At 38.7% G+C, this 19,608-nt stretch overlaps 1 protein-coding gene and 1 pseudogene across 1 annotated transcript; both read left to right on the forward strand.

Annotated features, from left to right (window-relative positions):
• Positions 1-378: 378 nt before the first annotated feature.
• LOC119536882 (olfactory receptor 4X2-like) lies at positions 379-1,308 on the forward strand. The gene has a single exon (XM_037839587.1). It carries the CDS (start codon positions 379-381, stop codon positions 1,306-1,308), a length of 930 nt encoding a protein of 309 aa, XP_037695515.1.
• Positions 1,309-15,402: 14,094 nt separating this feature from the next.
• Positions 15,403-17,768, forward strand: LOC119538654 (annotated as a pseudogene).
• Positions 17,769-19,608: the final 1,840 nt, after the last annotated feature.

Here is a 19,608-nt window from a genome sequence, read left to right on the forward strand (position 1 = left end):
TTTCCATTATTGATTTTTACTACCAAGTTGTCTAAGATTCCTGGTGATTTCCCATTGACTGCAGGATAAACTCCAAAGTCCATAACTGTGCTTCATACACTGGTCCCAGACTATATCTCCAGGTTTTTCTTTTGCTATTGCCTCTTTACTCTAGCCACACACAATGATTATTCATAGTTTTGTACTTCCTTTTCTGCATTCTTAGAACATTCTTCTTTTCTACATATAACTCTTACTTTTCTTTTGATATACAGCTCAAAAACTTCACAAATGTGCCAGGGTTTATTACATAATTCACCCACTCATGTCAATGAAGTATCTTGTTTTGTATCCTTCCAGATCATCCCACCCAAATTACTGTCTGCTGGTGTTGACTTCATGGCTAACACACACAATGTCACTGGATTCATTTTTCTGGGACTTTCTCGCAATCAGAAGGTGCAGAGAGTTTGCTTTGTGATATTTCTGCCCTTGTACATGGCAATTGTGGTGGGGAATTTCCTCGTTGTGCTCACTGTGATGACCAGCAGAAGTCTTGGCTCCCCCATGTACTTCTTCCTCAGCTACCTGTCCTTTGTGGAGATATGCCACTCTTCTACTACAGCCCCCAAACTCATCTCTGGTTTGCTGACTGATCAGAAATCTATATCTCTGTGGGGCTGCCTGACACAGCTTTTCTTCATTCACTTCTTTGGTGGTACTGAGATGTTCCTGCTCACCATGATGGCCTATGACCGCTATGTGGCCATCTGCAAGCCCCTCAACTACACCACCATCATGACCCAGCAGGTGTGCGCCATCCTGGTGGGAATTGCATGGTTGGGGGGCTTTGTACATTCCTTTGCCCAAATCCTTCTCATCTTCCACTTGCCCTTTTGTGGCCCCAATGTGATCGATCACTATTTCTGTGACGTGCTTCCACTGCTCAAACTTGCCTGCTCTGACACCTTCCTCATTGGTCTGCTGGTTGTTGCCAATGGGGGCACCCTGTCTGTGATCAGCTTTGTGGTCCTCCTCGTCTCCTATGTGGTCATTTTGCTCCATCTGAGGAACCAGAGCTCTGAAGGGAGGCGCAAGGCCCTCTCCACCTGTGGGTCCCACATCACTGTGGTTGTCTTGTTCTTTGGGCCCATCGTCTTCATCTATCTGAGGCCTTCTGCCACTCTGACTGTGGACAAGGTAGTGGCCGTGTTCTACACAATGGTCACTCCCCTCCTCAACCCTGTCATCTACACCCTGAGAAATGCTGAGGTGAAGAAGGCCATGAAGAGGCTATGGCTCAGGACAATGAGAACAGATGCAGGATAGGGGCTGAGTAGTGGATCCTTGGATTTAAAATGGGGCTGTGTCCAAATCAAACCCCTGAGAGAAGAAATATGGAATGAAGGAAACTTCACAGCTTGTGTTAGTTCTAGAGTTATTCTCACTGGTGCCCACCTCCAAAAACTTCAGTTTAAATGCCCACAAAAGATTTCCTCTTTTGGCTTTACAATAACTTTACTAAACATTTTTTCTGTTGTAGATATTTAGGTGGTTTCTAATTTTTATTACTATAAATAACATTGTGGTCAATATGTTTAGCAGAAATTTTACCTATACTTCTTATATTTTTTAGACTCATTTCCTATAGCAAATTTACTGTGTTATAGGATATAAAGACTATTGATGCATAGTGTTAAATTGATTTCCAGAAAATTTGTACACCATCATCTTCCCTGTGAGAGTGCTTCAGACAGAATGGAAAACTGTCGTTAAACATTTTTTATGAGAAATAGGATGTTTTAATAGTGTCAAAGAATCTCCCCATAAAATGCTTATTAATTATAATTTTATAAAATTGATGTCATGTGCTTTCATATATCTTGCACTTGAGAAGCACAAACTATGTCTCTGGTATTCCGAACATAACTGAATCTAATCATGAAATAAACATCAGGGAAACCCATATTGATGGACATTCTACAAAGTTATTGACCTGAACTCTTCAGAAGTGTCAACATCATGAAAGACAAAGAAAGAATGAGGAACTGTTCCAGATTAAAGGAGATTAAAAATACATGATAAATAAATGCAACATGTGATCCTGGACTAGATCAAGGATATTAATGGGGCAAAAGGTCTGTAGATTAGATAATAGAATTATGATCTTGTTAACTGTACTGTGCACAGGTCAGAGAATGAATTTTGTTTTTAGGAATTGCTCACTGAAGTATTTGGAGATAAAGAGGCAGCATCTCTGCAACTAATTCTCAATCAACTCAGAGGAAATATCTGTCTGTCCATCTGTCTGTCTATCTATCTACTGAGAGAATGAATGATAAAGAAAATGTGGCAAAATATTCAACAGTTGAGGAATTGGATTAAGTGTATATAGTAATTATCTAAACTGTTATTGCAAGTCTTTTTTATGTAAGAAATTATTTTTAAATGAAAAGTTAAAATGTTTACAAATTTGGTAGGCATCTTCCTATTGTTTAATTTGCATTTTTTTCCACTTTTTTGTGAGGATGAATGTTTTTGTGTGTAATTGACTTTGAGACGTTTTACAATATTTTCAATGTTTAAATGCTTTACATTTTTACAAAGTAAAATCTACCAATTTTCCTTATTGATTTTGTCCATTGTTTTTGTGTTTAGAATATCTTAAACCATTAGCTAAACATACTTTTAGTTTTATAAATTAGTTAAATTTTTATTTAATTTTGTGAAGAGATAATGCATCATGAGATTTCAAAAAACAACAAAATAAAAAGTACATGGTGAAAAGTTTTGTTCCCTGCTTTCCTCATTCCTTATTTCCCTTCTCCCATAATCCCACCAGATAAATAATCTTCTTAATTTCTGTTTTCCTTTCAAAGTTTCCTTAGCAAATACAAGTGTGTTTGTGTATGTGTGTGCATATATAACTACTAAAGACCACAAAAGTAGAGTTTAACAACTGGAAACACATGTCATGTTTCTGGCTGAGAAGACTCAACATCACTAAGATGTCAATTCATTCTGAATATATATATAAGGTGACTCCGATAAAAGTGACAGCAGATTTTGGGGGGAATAAGGGGACAGGGTGAGATCTAAAACTAATTATAAAATTTGTGTGGAAAAGTTGCCAACAGAACTTTGAAAATGAAGAGACATGAGAAGAAACTAGCCTACCAGATATCAAACATGCCATAAAACTTCAAAAATAAGAAACAATGTTGTTTCAGCTATTTCAGAAACCATAAAGGCAGATGATGATAATTAACTCATAAAAAACAAAAGTTCTATATGTCAAAAAACCACCATTAACAAAGTCAAAGGACAAGTGAAAACCTGGAGGAGAAATACTCACAATTTCATATTTATAATATTTACAATTCATATCATCTTTATACATAAATAGTTCTTAGAAAATAATAAAAGAACCAAAATCCAAATATGGGAAAATTTAGGGCCAGAGTTCACAGAAAATACAAATGGTATCTAAATATAAGAAAAGATGTCTAACCTCACCCAAAATAACGTAAATTATACCCAACATAAACTTTCCCATCTCTAGCACTCCCAAGCAAACCATTCAGTGGGATTAATCACATTCACAATGTTGAGCTACCCTCACCTTTCTTCCTACACCCATTATGCATTAACACCCAGTTCTTCTCCCCCACCCCTGGTATCCTGCACCCTATTTTCTATTTCTATGAGTTTATATATTCTGGTTATTTCATATAAGTGGAATCATACAATATCTATCTATTTTGGTCTGACTCTTGTCACTCAATAGACTGTATTCATGGTTCATCCATGTAGTGAAATATATCAAAATTCCACCCTTTTTTAAAGCTGAGTAATATTCCATTGTATGTATATACAACCTTTTGTTTATCCTTTCAACTACTGACTGACATTGAGGTTGCCCCCATTGCTGGTTATTACAAATAATGCTACCAAGAACCATGGTGTACAAATCTTGGTCGGAGTCCCTGCTTTCAGTTTGTTTAGATATATGTTTTGGGTTGGATTCCCAGGTCATATGGTAATTCTGTTTTACCCAATGAGGAACCACTCTGACGGTTAGGTTTATGTGTCAACTTCGCCACGTGATGGTGCCCAGGTGTCTGTTCAAGCAAGCAACTGGCCTAACCTTTACTGCAAGGACATTTGTGGCTGGTTAATAAACCAGAAGGCTGGTTTATTAAATCATCAGTCAATTGACCACATCTGTGGCTGATTACATCTACGAAGGGTGTGTCTTCTGCCATGAGAGAATTCAATCAGCTGGATTTAATCCAATCAATTGAAGACTTTAAGGGAGAAGACAGAGAACCATCACTTCTTCTTTGGCTACCTGGGGAGTTCATTGAACACCTTTATCAGAGTTGAAAATGCTATGTCATAATACTGTCTGCAGGGACCTTGATTATTTCTCCCTCCCACAAGATACCACACTGGTCCACTATGCTGATGATATTATGTTGATTGGACCTAGTGAGCAAGAAGTAGCAACTACTCTAGATTTGTTGATAAGGTATTTGAGTGTCAGAGGATGGGAGATAAATCTAACAAAAATACAGAGGCCTGCCACCTCAGTAAAATTTCTAGGTGTCCAGTGGTGTGGGGCCTGTCGAGATATCCCTTCTAACGTGGAGAATAAGCTGTTGCATCTGGCCCCTCCTATGACCAAAACAGAGGCACAAGGCCTGGCTGGCATCTTTGGACTTGGGAGACAACATATTCCCCATTTACCAAGTGACCAGAAAAGTTTCTAGCTTTGTGTGAGAACCAGAACAAGATGAGGCTATGCAACAGGTCCAGGCTGCTGTGCAAGCTGCTCTGCTGCTTGGACCATATGACCCAGCTGATCCAATAGTGCTGGAAGTGTCAGTGGCAAATAGAGATGCTATTTGGAGCCTTTGGCAGGCTCCTATAGGAGAATCACAATGCAGGATTTTAGAGTAAAGCCTTAACCATTCTCTGAAGATAACTACGCTCTTTCTGAGAAACGGCTTTGGCCTGCTATTGGACCCTAGCAGAGACAGAACAGTTAACTCTGGGCCACCAAGTTACCATGAGACCTGAGTTACCTATCATGAGCTGGGTGTTGTCCAACCTGCCAAGCCATAAAGTTGGGTGTACACAGCAGCACTCCATCATAAAATGGAAATGGTACATACAAGATAGAGCTCAAGTGGGTCCTGAAGGCACTAGTAAGTTACATGAGGAAGTGACCCAAATGCCCCTGGCCCCCACTCCTGCCATATTACCTTTCTCTTTCCCAGCCCACAGCTATGACATCCTGGGGAGTTCCTTATAATCAGTTGACTGAGGAAGAGGAAACTCAGGGCTGGTTTACAGCTAGTTCTATACAATATGCAAGTACCACCCAAAAGTGGACAGCTGCAGCACTGCAGCCATTTTCTGGGATGTTCCTGAAGGAGATGGGTTAGGGGAAATCCTCCCAGTGGATGGAACTTCAAGCAGTGCACCTGGTTTTTCATTTTCTTGGAAGGAGAACTGGCCAGAGGCACATATGTATACTGATTCATGGGCAATTGCTAATGGTTTGGCTGGATAGTCAGAGACTTGGAAGGAATATGATTGGAAAACTGGTGACAAAGAAGTCTGGGGAAAAGGCATGTGGTTAGACCTTTCTGAATGGGCAAAAACATAAAGATATTTGTGCCCCATGTGAATGCTCCCTAAAGGGTGACTTTAGCAGAGGAAGATTTTAATAATCAAGTGAATAAGATGACCCATTCTGTAGATACCAGTCAGTCTCTTTCCCAAGCCACTCCTGTCATTGCACAATGGGCTCATGAACAAAGTGGTCATGGTGGTAGTGATGGAGGTTATGAATGTGGTCAGCAACATGGACTTCCACTCACCAAGTCTTATCTGCCACAGCCACTGCTGAGTGCCCAAACTGCCAGCAGCAGAGACCCACACTTAGTCCCTTATATGGCATCATTCCCTGAGGTGATCATCTTGCTATCTGGTGCAGGTTGATTACATTGGACCACTTCCATAATGGAAGGGGCAGCGATTTGTTCTCACTGGAATAGATACATATCCAGGATATGGGCTTGCCTTCCTTGCACGCAATGCTTCTGCCAAAACTACCTTCTGTTGACTTAAGGAATGCCTTATCCACTGTCATGGTATTCCACACAGTATTGCTTCTGATCAAGGAACCCACTTCACAGCAAATGAAGTGAGGGAATGGGCACATGCTCATGGAATTCTCTGGTCTTACCATGTTCCCCATCATCCAGAGGCATCTGGGTTGACAGAATGGTACAATGGCCTTTTGAAGACTCAGTTATGGCACCAGGAGGTGGCAATACCTTGCAGGGCTGGGGCAGTATTCTCCAGGAGGCTGTGTTTGCTCTGAATCGGCATCCATTCAATGGTGCTCTTTCTCCCATAGCCAGGATTCATGTGTCCAGGAATTAAGGGGTGGAAATGGGAGTGGCACCACTCACAATCACTTTTAGTAATCCACCAGGAAAATTTTTGCTTCCTGTGCCAGCAGCCTTAAGCTCTGCTGACCTACAAGTCTTAGTTCCAAAAGGAGGAATGCTCCCACCAGGAGACCCAACAATAATTCCATAAAACTGGAAGTTAAGACTTATACCTGACCACTTTGGGCTTCTCATGCCTCTGAATCAACAGACAAAAAAGGAGATTACTGTACTGGCTGGGGTGATTGATCCTATCAATGGGAAATAAGACTGCAACTACACAATGGAGGTAAAGAAGAGTTTTCCTGGAATACAGGAGATCCCATATGGCATCTCTTATGACTTCCATGCCCTGTGATTAAAGTCAATGGAAAACTAAAACAACCCAATACAGGTAGAAATACCAATGTCCCAGAAACTTCAGGAATGAAGGTTTGGGTCACTCCACCAGTCAAAGAACCATGGCTAGCTGAAGTGTTTGCTGAGGGAAAAGGGAACACAGAATGGGTAGTGGGAGAAGGTAGTGATAAATATGAACTATGACCATGTGACCAGTTACAGAAACAAGGACTATGATGGTGTGTTAGAAATTGTAGGAAGGTGTAATGTATGGATAAAACCAACATGAAACATAAGCAGATAGCTGCCCTGTGTGACAGCAGGTGTCCACCTGTCTACAAGGGAATAAGGACCAAAAATACCTTTAAAAAAGGAAGTCACTGAAGCCTAACAGAGTTTACCCGGGAGTTTCAATAATAGTTAATAGATCACCTGTGTCTCCACTGAGGGATAGGCTCCCCTCCAGCCCTGTGGACATGCTGGTGAAACTAAGACAAGGAAGCCTTTGTGATCATCCCAAGGAATTAGCCCTTCCTTGAGATGTGCAGCAAAGTGCTCCTACCCCTGGACAAGTTGCCATAAATACTGGCCCAAGTCCCAGGCAAAGTTGGAGGTCTCACCCAGGAGGGGATGCTCAACCTGGGACCATGTACCAGCCAGGACTCTCATCAGCTGAAGAACTGGGATTTCCCCAGCCAGTAGTATCAGATGTGCAAGATTTCCCTGGCTTGGTGAGTTTTTCTTTTTCTTCCCTTTATCTGATGGACAGACCACTTTGTCTGCTAGGCAGACTTTAGTTTCAACTATCATGTCATTAATGATAAATGTTTGTAACCCTGGTTTGATGAGTTTTTTCTTTTCCTTTCCTTTGTCTGCTGGACAAACCACTTTACTTTCAACTATCATATCATTAATAATAAATGTTTGTAGTCTTGTAATTCAATAAATTCTCTTCTGTAAAGTTATACCATATCAGTTTGTGTCTCTTCCCTCCTCCCACGATTCACTTCACACAACAGATGGCATGAATATTTCCTCCTTGTTTTGTTATGAGTATGTTTGTATTTGTCCATAATGCAAATATCTTTTTTTGTTCTCTGTCTTATCCCTTTATCATATGACATAAACTGTATTGTTCATTTTATAGTATTGAAGTTATAGGAGATCAAGTTTAAGAGTCAATGTTACTGAAGGACTTGCACCCTACTCTGGAGAGATTTAGTGCATTTCCAGTTGTACGTAGGACACCTGAGTATTGTTAGGTGAAACATATACCCATTACTGTGTTCCATTTAGAGATTAAGTATGATTTAAGGTGATGTGTATAGCTGCCAAGTTGACAAGGGGTGAACTGTGATTGTTAGGTTCATGTGTCAACTTGGCCAGGTAAGGGTACCCAGGTGTCTGGTCAAGCAAGCACTGGCCTAACCATTACTGCTAGGACATTTGTGGCTGGCAAATGAACCAGAAGGCTGGTTTATTAAATAATCAATCAATTGACTGCATCTGTAGCTGATTACATCAAAGAAGGGTGTGTCTTCCACGATGAGAGAATTCAATCAGCTGGATTTAATCCAATCAGTTGAAGACTTTTAAGGGAGAAGAGAGAGAACTTCATTTCCTTTTTGGCTAGCCAGCATCTCCTGGGGAGTTCATTGAAAACCTCCATCAGAGTTGCCAATTCGCTGCCTGCCCTACCGAATTTGGACTTGTGCATCCTGCCCTATGGAATTTGGACTCATGCATCCCCACAGTTGGGTGAGAACTTTTAGAAAATCTTATATTTACAGATACTACTTGTTGGTTGGGTTTTTCTAGAGAACTCTAACTAATACAAATCACCAAACTGTTTTCCACAGTGGGTCACCATTTTACATTCCCACCAACAATGTACATGTGGTCCTATTTCACCACATCCTCTCTAGCACTTTTTATTTTCCTTTTTTAGTAATAGGCATTCTTATAGGTATGAGGTGGTATTTCACAGTGGTTTTAATTTGCATTTCCCTAATGACTATTGAAGTTGAGAATCTCTTCATGTGCTTATTGGCCTTTTGCATATCTTCTTTAAAGAAATGTCTATTCAAGTACTCTGTCCATTTTTTAACTGGGATTTCGATGTTTTTGCTGTTGAGTTGTAAGAACCTTTATATATTCTTGATATTAAACCCTTATCATATATATAACAACCAAATATTTTCTCCCATTTTCTAGGATGTCTTTTCAATTTCTTGAAATTGATCTATGATGCAAAAAGATCATTTTGATGAAGCTCAGTTTATGTATTTTTTCTTTCATTCCTCATGCTTTATGTGTAAAGTGTAAGAATCCACTGCTTAATACAAGTTTCTGAAGATAATTCCCTGTGTTCTTCTAAGAGTTCTATAGTTTTACCTCTTACGTTTTGTTTCTTGGTCCATCTTGAGTTAATTTTTTTATATTGTATGAGTTTGGGTTCTGCTTTCTTTCTTGCATGTGGATATTCAGTTTTTCCAGAACTATTTGTTAAAGAGACTATTTCCTCATTAGCTGTTAGAGAAATACAATTCAAAACCACAATGAGACATCATCTCATACATACTACAATAGCTGATATTAAACAAACAGGAAGCTACAAGTATGGGAGAGGATGTGGAGAAAGTGCAACACTTATTCACTGCTGGTAGAAATGCAAAATGGTACAGCCACTGTGGAAGACAATTTGGTGGTTCCTCAGGAAGATAAGTATAGAATTACCATAAGACCTTGCAATCCCGCTACTAGCAATATGCCCAGAAAAACTGAAAGCATGGACTCAACAGATATTTGCACATCAGTGTTCATAGTGGCATTATTAACAATTGCCAAAATATGGAAGCAACCCAAGTCCCCAAAATTGATGAATGGATAAATAAAATGTGGTATATATATATACAATGGAATATTATTCAGCTGTAAGAAGGAGTGAATTCCTGATGCATGAAACATGGATAAACCTTGAGGACATTATGCTGAATGAAATTAGCCAGATATAAAAGGACAAATATTGTATCTTACTGATATGAACTAATTATAATAGGCAAACTCATAGAGTTTTAACTAAAATATATGTTACCAGGGAAAGATTGGGGTTAGAGAATGGGGAGTTGATTCTTAACTTGTCCAGAATTTCTATTTAGGTTGATTTTAAAGATTTGAAAATGGACAGTGGTGCTGGTGTGTGTAATAGCATTGAATTATATATGTAAATGCAGTTAAAAGGGAAATCTTGTGTATGTTAGTAGAATAAAAATTCAAAGATGAAGCATAGTATTGTATAACACAATGAACCCTATTGTAGGTGATGGACTATATAGTTAATAGTACAAGCATAAGAATGTTCTTTCATGTATTAAAACAAATGTATGGTACTAATATAAGGAGTTAATAACAAGGTGATATATAGAAAATACATCTAATGTAAGCCATGAACAATAGTTAATAGTACTATTTTAATGTTTTTCATCAATTTTAACAAAAGTAACCAATGTTAAAAAAAAAAGTATAACTGCAAAAAAGTGCTATCATCAATTTTAACAAATGCAATGTGTGGTGATAGGTTGATATATGGGAATCCTGTATTTTATGGATGATTGGTCTGTACACTCACAACTTTTCTAGTAAAATATTTTTATAAAAATAATTTGTAAGTGATGTCATCAGCATGTTGACTTAAACTGTTACTGAAAACTTCCCTCCAGGGATTCAATGAAAAAAAATGGACAATTCTGAATTGTTTGAAACTCTGGAGGAGGATACAGAGTGGAGAAAGACCCTGCAAATGCTGAATTAAAGAAAGAGAAGAAATACCAGGTAGGCATCTTCCATCCCAGACCAGCCAATCTTCTCCCCTCCCCCTCACTTGGTCTCCTCCCACCAGGGACACAGATTTAAAATGTCTCATAGCATTGAAAAATACCCTCACTGTTTGAAGACCCAGTAGACAGAGACATTTCAAGGCCCAGATCAGTGAGGGACAAAGAGACTGAGGAAACATGGACAGAGACTATTTCCAGCCCTGGGTCTGAAAGCCCTTCCCCTATCCTTGATAGAAGCAGCAGCCAGTAGCTGTTTCCATGCCTTTGGGGATGGACGGAGTACTGCGTCAGCTGAGGGAGTACTTTGCCACAGGTGGAGCCCCACATCAAGCAAGATTTTGGCTGGTAAATTGAGGGCATAAGAATCTCATAGATTCAGCCCTGCCAGATGAGACACAGCCTGTGCTTGGAGGCAAAGCAGCCTCTGAGAACAATTAAGTTACTGAACACCACCATCTGCTGGATAGTCCGGAATGTTCAAGGGAAGAAAATACTTTTTAAAAGATGCTTCAGACCCCTTCTTAGGAGAACAGGAGGTAGTCTACTTGCCCTGTACAGAAACCTTGTTTTGGGTGAGAAATAGGGAAGACCCAACTGTTAAAGCAGGGCTCCAAAACAAACCCAGGTTTTGCTAGCCAGTGAAAAATAGAGCACCACAGGAAGCTAGCAAATTTGTATTACCACTGTGCTGGTTTGAATGTATTATGTACCCCAAAATGCCATTATCTTTGATGTAATCTTGTGTGGGCAGACTTATTAGTGTTGATTAGATTGTAATTCATTGATTGTTTCTATGGAGATGTAACCCATTCAACTGTAGGTGTTAACTCTGATTGGGTAATTTCCGTGGATGTATGGCCCCACCCATTCAGTGTGATTGGTTCACTGGAGCACTATATAAGCTCAGACAGAAGGAGTAAGCTTGCCACAGCCAAGAGGGACACTTTGAAGAATGCACAGAAGCAGAGAGTAGCTGCAGATGAGAGACAGGGTGAAGATGGCCATTGAAAGCAGACTCTTGCTCCAGAGAAGCTAAGAGAGGACAAACACCCCAAGAGCAACTGAGAGACATTTTGAAGAGGAGCTATGGCCTAGACAATTATTTCAAAATTTTGTTGCTGAGCTGTTTGTGTGTGACATGGTCAGTCCCTGGAAATTCAGGTTTCTGTGTGGCACCTGGGCCTTGGAGCCAAGGTTCTGCAGCTGTGAGTGTTGGCATTGCCCCATGAATCAACTGTTAAAGAGGCTGAAAAAGAGATTAGACTTCAATTGGAGATATGAACAAAACAGACTTGGTTGAGCTTCGGGTAGATCAGACTAAAGAGTAGAGGATGATATTGTGTTTTAAAACTTTGGCTCTGTGTGGGCCCAAAGGAAGAGATGTTTATTTGATGCAAAATCTATATTTTCTGTAGCACAGTATATAATTTAACTTGTATGTTCAGTTTACTCAAATAACATAATTACATGGAACCTTGACTAGGAGTGAGATCTTGTTGGTTTGTACAGATTAGCATGAAGCCCCAGTACAACCAAGGGTAATTTGAGCAGAGAATAAAAAGTATTTTCAAAGCCCCCTTGAGGGACAGGGGAAAAATGTGGAAATATTATACTTCCCCAGCTGGGGAATTCCTGATATTCTCACAAGCATTGGGGACTACCAGCTTAGTATGCCAAGACCTTGATCTTAGGGCTTGCCCTTATGAAGCTTATTACTGCAAAGGAGAGGCTAAGCCTACTTATAATGTTGCCTAAGAGTCACCTCCAGAGAACCTCTTTTGTTGCTCAAATGTGGCCTCTCTCTAAGCCAACTCAGAAGGTAAACTCACTGCCCTCCCCCCTATGTGGGACATGACTCCCAGAGGTATGAATCTCCCTGGCAATGAGGGAAGTGACTCCAAGGGATGAGCCTAGATCCTGTGTTGTGTGATTGAGAAAGCCTTCTGGACCAAAAGGGGGAAGAGAAATGAAACAAAATAAAGTTTCAGTGACTGAGAGATTTCAAATGGGATCGAGAGGTCATTCTGGAAGCAACCTGTGTGCATTATATAGCTATCCCTTTTTAGTTTTTGGTTTAATAGAATAGTTAGAAGGAAATATCTGAAAATATTGAACTGAAATCCAGTATCCTTGATTCTTAAAGATGGTCATATAACTACATAGCTTATATTCTGTGGCCATGTGATTTTGAAAACCTATGGCTCACACTCCCTTTACCCAGTGTATGGATAAATGAGTAGAAAAATGGGGACAAAAAGTAAATAATGGGGGGAGAAGGGTATGGGATGCTTTGGGTGTCCTTTTGACTTTTATTTTTATTCTTATTTTTATATTCTGGAGTAATGAAAATGTTCCAAAATTGATTGTGGTGATGAATGCAAAACTATATGATGATACTGTGAACAATTGTTTTACATTTGGATAATTGTATGGTTTGTGAATATATTTCAATAAAAAATGTAAAAATTTTTTAAAAAGTATACATGTATGCAGACCAGATGGAAGGTATTGATGCTATTTCATCTTTGTGTGAGTGTTAGAGATGGGATAAATGGAAGATATGAGAGGTGTTCAGATTCAATCAATAGGATTTGAGGATTCTTTGGATACAGATGCTAGGAAGAGGACCAAGAATTTTTCAAAAAGAAAATAATAATAATTTGGCCATAACACTCAATGAAGATGGCAGCATAAGACACCCCAGGGTGATACCCCACAACAGAATTTTTGAACCCACAAACAGAATAAATTCAAAGAGACATATACAAGTCAAATGTTCCAAAGCCAAGATGAGAGCATTCTAAAAGCTGCAAGTTAAAACCAACAAGTTATACACAGGGAATCCCAATAAAATTAAGTCCTGATTTTTCAACAGATCATGGAGGCAAGAAGGCAGTAAGACTAATTATTTAAGATGTTTAAAGAAAACAATTGCCAACCAAGAATTTTATATCTAGTAAAACTTTCTTTCAAAAATAAGAAAGAGACTAGATATTCCCAGACAAATAAAACCTGAGGGAGTTCATCATCACAGGACCTGCCCTACAAACAATGCTAAAAGGAGTTCTATAGATTGAAAGGAAGGGACACTAGACAGTGAATCAAAGTGGAATAAAGAAATAAAGATCCCTGGTAAAGGTAACCATATGGTTAATTATAAATGCCAGTGTTATTGAATTGTAGTTTTTGTTATGTACCTACACTTTTTAGTTCTTATAGCTTCTAAAATGAAAAGACATTGAGTGTAATGATAAATCTATGGTAAAATGTAAAGACATCTAGTGTAATAATAAATCTATGGTTTGGGACATAGATTGTACAAAGATATAATTTGTAACAAAAACAATAAAAAGGTAGGAGGTGGAGGGATACAGGAAAAGTTTACATGTGTGCTATCAAAGGTACCATCATATCAAATCAAACATGACTGTTACAGATTTAGGATATGAATTTTAGCTTCATGGTAATGACAAATTAAAATAGATATAAAATATATTCAGACAAAAATGAGAAGGACTCAAAATGTAACAATTCAAAAAATCAAATAAATATGAATTAGCCCTTAACAGAAAAATCAAAGGTCAAAACAGGTATAAGACTTAAAAAGTCAAAATAGCAAAATGACAGAAGAAATTCCTGCTTTATCAGTAGTAACTTTAAATGTAAATGGATTAAACTCTCCAGCCATAGGCAGAATTGGTAGAATGTATTAAAAAAAAAAAAAAAAAAAAAAGCATGATTCAAATACATGTTATTAAAAGAGACTCGACTTAAATTCAAAGACATAAGCAGGTTGAAATTAAAAGGATGGAAAAATATATTGTTATGAGCCATAAAGAAGGTCACTATATATTGATAAAGAGATCAATTCAACAAGAAGACATAATTATAAATATATAGACACCTAATCACAGAGCCCTAAAGTATATGAAGCAAACACTGACAGATTTGAAGGGAGAAACAGACAGTTCTACATTAATATGAGACTTCAATATACAAATTTCAATAATAGATACAACATCTAGACTAAGATCAATAAACAGGAGACTTAAATGATATTCTAAACCAACTAGATATTAATAGAACACACCACCCAACAGCAGGAAAAATACATGTTTTTCTTTAGTGCACATAGATCATTCTCCTGGATAGACCATATGGTAGGTCACAAAACAAGCCTCAATAAATTCAAAAATATTGAAATCATAGAATATATGACCACAGTGGAATGAAGGAAGAAATCAATAACAGGGAAAACTGGGAAATTCTCAAATATGTGGAAATTCAGCAATACACTCAACCAACCAATGGATCAAAGAGTAAATCAAAAGAGAAATTCAGAAATAATTTGACATGAATGATAATGAAAACACAACATACCAAAACTTATGGGATGGGGCAAAGGCAGTATCAGTATGCAAAAACCTCTCAACAAAGAAAAGCCCAAGAACACATGAGTTCTAGAAAAGCCACAGAAGCAAGAAACTGAAAGCATTGAAACCTGGAAGAGAAGGAAGAGACCAGCAGACACTGCCATGTGCCTTACCATGTGGCAGAGGTGCCAAGAATCACTGGTAACTGGTCTTCAGGGCCTGATGATGCCTTGATTTGGACATATTTCTCGGCCTCAAAACTGTAAGCTTAATGAAGATGCACACAGAGATGGCGTGTCTAAGAAATTTCAAAAGTTGTAGACCTCCTGATTGAAGCTTAGTCAACTACTTTATTTTTTTATATTTAATTTTTATATATTTAATATTTCTGCACTCCTACAAGTGAGAGTCATGATTACACTAACAGAGCTAAAATGTTTAGCAGATGCTCAGTCATCTTATCACATCCTAAAGCCATGGTGGGACATCTTCTGATATTACATTACCGTGATAATGCTACTGGTGGCCATGCTGGCCGGAGACCTCCAGCTTACACAGAGCAGGGTTTTGTGCTGTCTTCCATGTAAGGTGGAGTTAACAATCACTGTGCTGTGCCTTGTGACATCCTGAAAGCCAGTGTGAACATTTCCTCTGATCCCAGGACACTGCTTCCACTCCCCCTCAGAATCCAGAATGACCTCCACTGGCAGCAGTACTCCTACATCAATGCTGTCTGTTACGAGAAGCAGCTCCACTGGTTTGCTAAGGTTTTCCCTTACCTGGTGCTTTTGCACACACTTATCTTTGCAGCCTGCAGCAACTTTTGGCTTCATAACCACAGTACCAGTTCCAGGCTTGAGCATTTCATGGCCATTCTTCACAAGAGCTTTGATTTTCCATGGACTACTCATGCCCTGTAAGAAACCATGGCAGAGCAATCAGGAAGGATGCTAACACTCTCCAAATCCAAGGTTTTGCTCTTGTTTTCAGGGTGTTCAGCTAACATTGATTCTAGCAAGCAGTCATTGCCCTACTCACAGCCAGGCTTGGAGACAGCTGGCATAGAAAGCTCCATTTCCAGTGTCCTGGACCAGAAGGAGGGAAAACAGGCTAAAGCCATCTTTGAAAAAGTAAAAAGATTCCACAAGCATGTGGAGCAGAAGGACATCATTTATAAAGTCTACCTAAAGCAGATAATAGTCAAAGGCATTTTGTTCTTCCTCATTATAACTTACGTCCCATATTTTTTAAGCTACATCATTCTCGAAATTAACTGTTCAGTTGATGTGCGGGCTTTTACAGGATATAAGAGCTACCAGTGTATCTACTCCTTGGAAGAAATATATAAGGTCCTGGCTTCATTTTTTGTCATTTTGGTTATACTTTATGATCTCACCTCCTCCTACAGCTTGTGGTGGATGCTGAGAAGTTCCCTGAAACAATATTCCTTTGAAGCACTAAGAGGAAAAAGCAACTACAGTAATATCCCTGCTGTCAAGGATGACTTTGCCTTCACCCTACATTTAGCTGATCTAAATGATCCTCTTTATTCCAAACGCTTCTCCATATTCCTGTCAGAGGTCAGTGAGAGCAAACTGAAACAGATCAACCTCAATAACAAATGGATGGTTGAGAAAACAAAAAGTAAGCTTGTGAAAAATTCCCAGGACAGGGTAGAACTGCATCCTTTTATGCTAATTGGTCATCCGTACAATGTCTTTGAGCTAACCGAAATTGAAGTGCTAAGACTGGAGCATATCCCTGAGGTCAGGCTGCCCTCCACAGTCTCAACCTCAAGGAGCTTCATGTGTACATTCCTCTCTGGTAGTAGACCATCCTGCACTGCCTTCCTAGAGGAGAATTTAAAAATCCTATGCCTGAAATGTACTGAAATTGGAAAAATCCCATGCTGGTTATTTCACCTGAAGAATCTCAGGGAACTTCATCTGTCTGGCTGTGTTTTGTCTGAGCAGTTGAGCACCATGCAGATGGAAGGTTTTCAGGACTTAAAAACCTGAGAACCTCTACCTGAAGAGCAGCCTCTCCTGGATCACACAGGTTGATAAAGACCTCCTGCCTTCATGCAGAAGTTGCCCCTTGATAACAAGAGTAACAAACTGGTTGCACTGAACAACTTGAAAAATATGGTCAATCTGAAAGCCTAGAACTGATCAGCTGTGACCTAGAATGCATTCCACACTCCATTTTCAGCCTGAACAATTTGCATGAGTTAAACCTAAAAGAAAATAACCTCAAAACTGTGGAAGAGATCATTCACTTTCAGCCAATCCAGATTCTTTCCTGCTTAAAGTTGTGGTGTAATAATGTCGCTTACATTCCTGCAGCAGCTCTCTTTGAACCGTAATAATATTGAGAATCTGCCCCTGCAGATTTTACAATGCACCAAACTATATTATTTGGATCTGAGCTATAACCACCTGACCTTCATTCCAGAAGAAATTCAGTATCGAAGTAATTTGCAGTATTTGGCTGTGACCAAAAACAACATTGAGATGTTACCAGATGGGCTGTTGCAGTGCAAAAAGCTGCAGTGTTCATTTTTGGGGAAAAGTAGCCTGATGCGTTTGTCCCCTCACATGCGTGAGCTGTCAAACCTTACGCACCTGGAGCTCATTGGTAATTACCTGGAAACACTTCCACCCGAACTGAAAGGATGTCAGTCACTGAAACAGAGCTGTTTGATTGTCAAGGAGAATTTTCTCAGTACTTCCTCTCCCTGTAACAGAGCATTGCAGACATGCTTAGATAAATGTTGACCTAGAGAGAGGAGAACCCATGTCTCAAAATAATTTTTTTAAAGTGTGCTCCCAGGGCTTTAAAAGAGAAGCAAAATTTCCTAAGCTGTAAAGTTGAAAAATGGATGATGATTATGACTAACCATAACCAAATGTCTTATTAAAGCAACTCAGTGTCTAGCCCTAAATTAAAGAGGTAAAAAGTGTTAACACTAAACTGAAGTTCTGTGAATAACTGATCTTTAACTTATTGAGATATTGTAAGAGGAACACATTGAGGGTTGAATGGGAGACACAGAATTATTTTATCTCTACCTTGCAATTTTTCCCAAGAAGATTTTATAGTGTTCTTTCCCTCACACTCACCCAGCCCCCAATACTTACTTGTTTTTAACTGACTTCCTCTTGATAGTGGTAACCAGGATCATAAACTCATCAATGTAAATTTCCATGATGTAAACTCACCACTGCCTTTGATTAATGTTCTTAAATTTCTAGGGTGGGGTGCATTGTGTTTAGCAGAATACCTTTTTGATTAATTTTTACTTCCTTTCCCAGCTTGCTTGAGTCTTCACTAGTCTTGCTTCCTCTTAACAACCATGATGAACCCTGAAAAAATGCGTGCTTTTGGCCTTTGCATAGAACAGGAGGAGCCAGGATACTTAGGACCATGTATTCTCTGAAATTTCTTCTTGTCTATTATCAAAGCCCTTTCCCATTTGCTAAAATTTTTCTATTAAATATAAAACATAAATATTTTCTATTAAATAATCTTGGATTCAACATCTGTGAGAATAATTTTCATAAGGTACAGAGCTGATGCATTTCTTTAGGAATTTACAATTAATGTACCTGGTTTTGGCAGTCTATGACTCTCATGTTTATGTGCATTCAGCTCCAAAATGTTTTTCTATTCTGCAATTAATTCTGGCTAACAAAAGGCTTGTCTCATGCACTGAAATATTTGGGCTCAAATCCTTGTGAAAAAATGACTGCCTCATCTACCTCTCTCTTCTCCTAGTGCTGTACGGGTACAATTCTTAGTAACTTACAGAATCTGTGATGGAGGGGAGAGGAAGAGTTCTGGGTTTTTAAAATTGATTTTTAAATACCTGTAAAAATTCAGTAAGAGTTAAAGTAAAATACTTTTGCATGATCTCTAGATATAATGTAAAACACTCAGCTATTCAGTGTTTAAGATGAAATTCTCAAAGCTCACAAAGAAATAGATTTATTTAATGTGGAAATTCATCTCATGCCTTTTTCTAAGTCTTCTGGAATACATTTGCTCCTTTTTATAAACAGCTTTGTGTTTGGCATTTTTTTTAGTCATGTAAATTGAAAAAAATTGAGTGGCTCTGGTTGGGGAAATGTACATTCTTAATGTGTCTTTCTCTAGGCACTTTGATGCCACCTCTTTTGGATATAACTATGAGGTAATCTGTTAACTGCTTCTAGGCAAAACTGGAAAACACTATGGATAAAGACTTCTGTAAATATGGAATTGTGGTGTTGTGATTTTTCTTACTTTGCATGTTACAGAAAAATTAAAATGAGCCTTTAAATTATGACAAAATGTAGCTTGCCTCAACTGCCACACACACACACACACGCACACACACACACACACCCACCCCACCCCACGACTGAAATTCAGAGAGAAGAATTGTTCATGTCAAATGAAATTTGAATAAAATTAATTATAAAGAATATAGAAGACCAAAAGCCACCTAACAGGCCAATGTTTATTCTGAATGGGAAGGAACAGTGTAAACATTTAATTCTCACCAAAACTTGCCTTTAGTCAGAACATTCAAGTTCTCAGGGAACAAGGCCTAACTGATAGAACTTTCTTAGGACT

The sequence above is a fragment of the Choloepus didactylus genome, chromosome 6 (assembly GCF_015220235.1).
Source record: "Choloepus didactylus isolate mChoDid1 chromosome 6, mChoDid1.pri, whole genome shotgun sequence".
Classification (NCBI taxonomy): domain Eukaryota; kingdom Metazoa; phylum Chordata; class Mammalia; order Pilosa; family Megalonychidae; genus Choloepus; species Choloepus didactylus.

What these genes read in the sequence shown, in the direction of transcription:
- LOC119536882 (XM_037839587.1), top strand. Translation starts at nt 379, where the DNA reads ATGGCTAACACACACAATGTCACTGGATTCATTTTTCTGGGACTTTCT.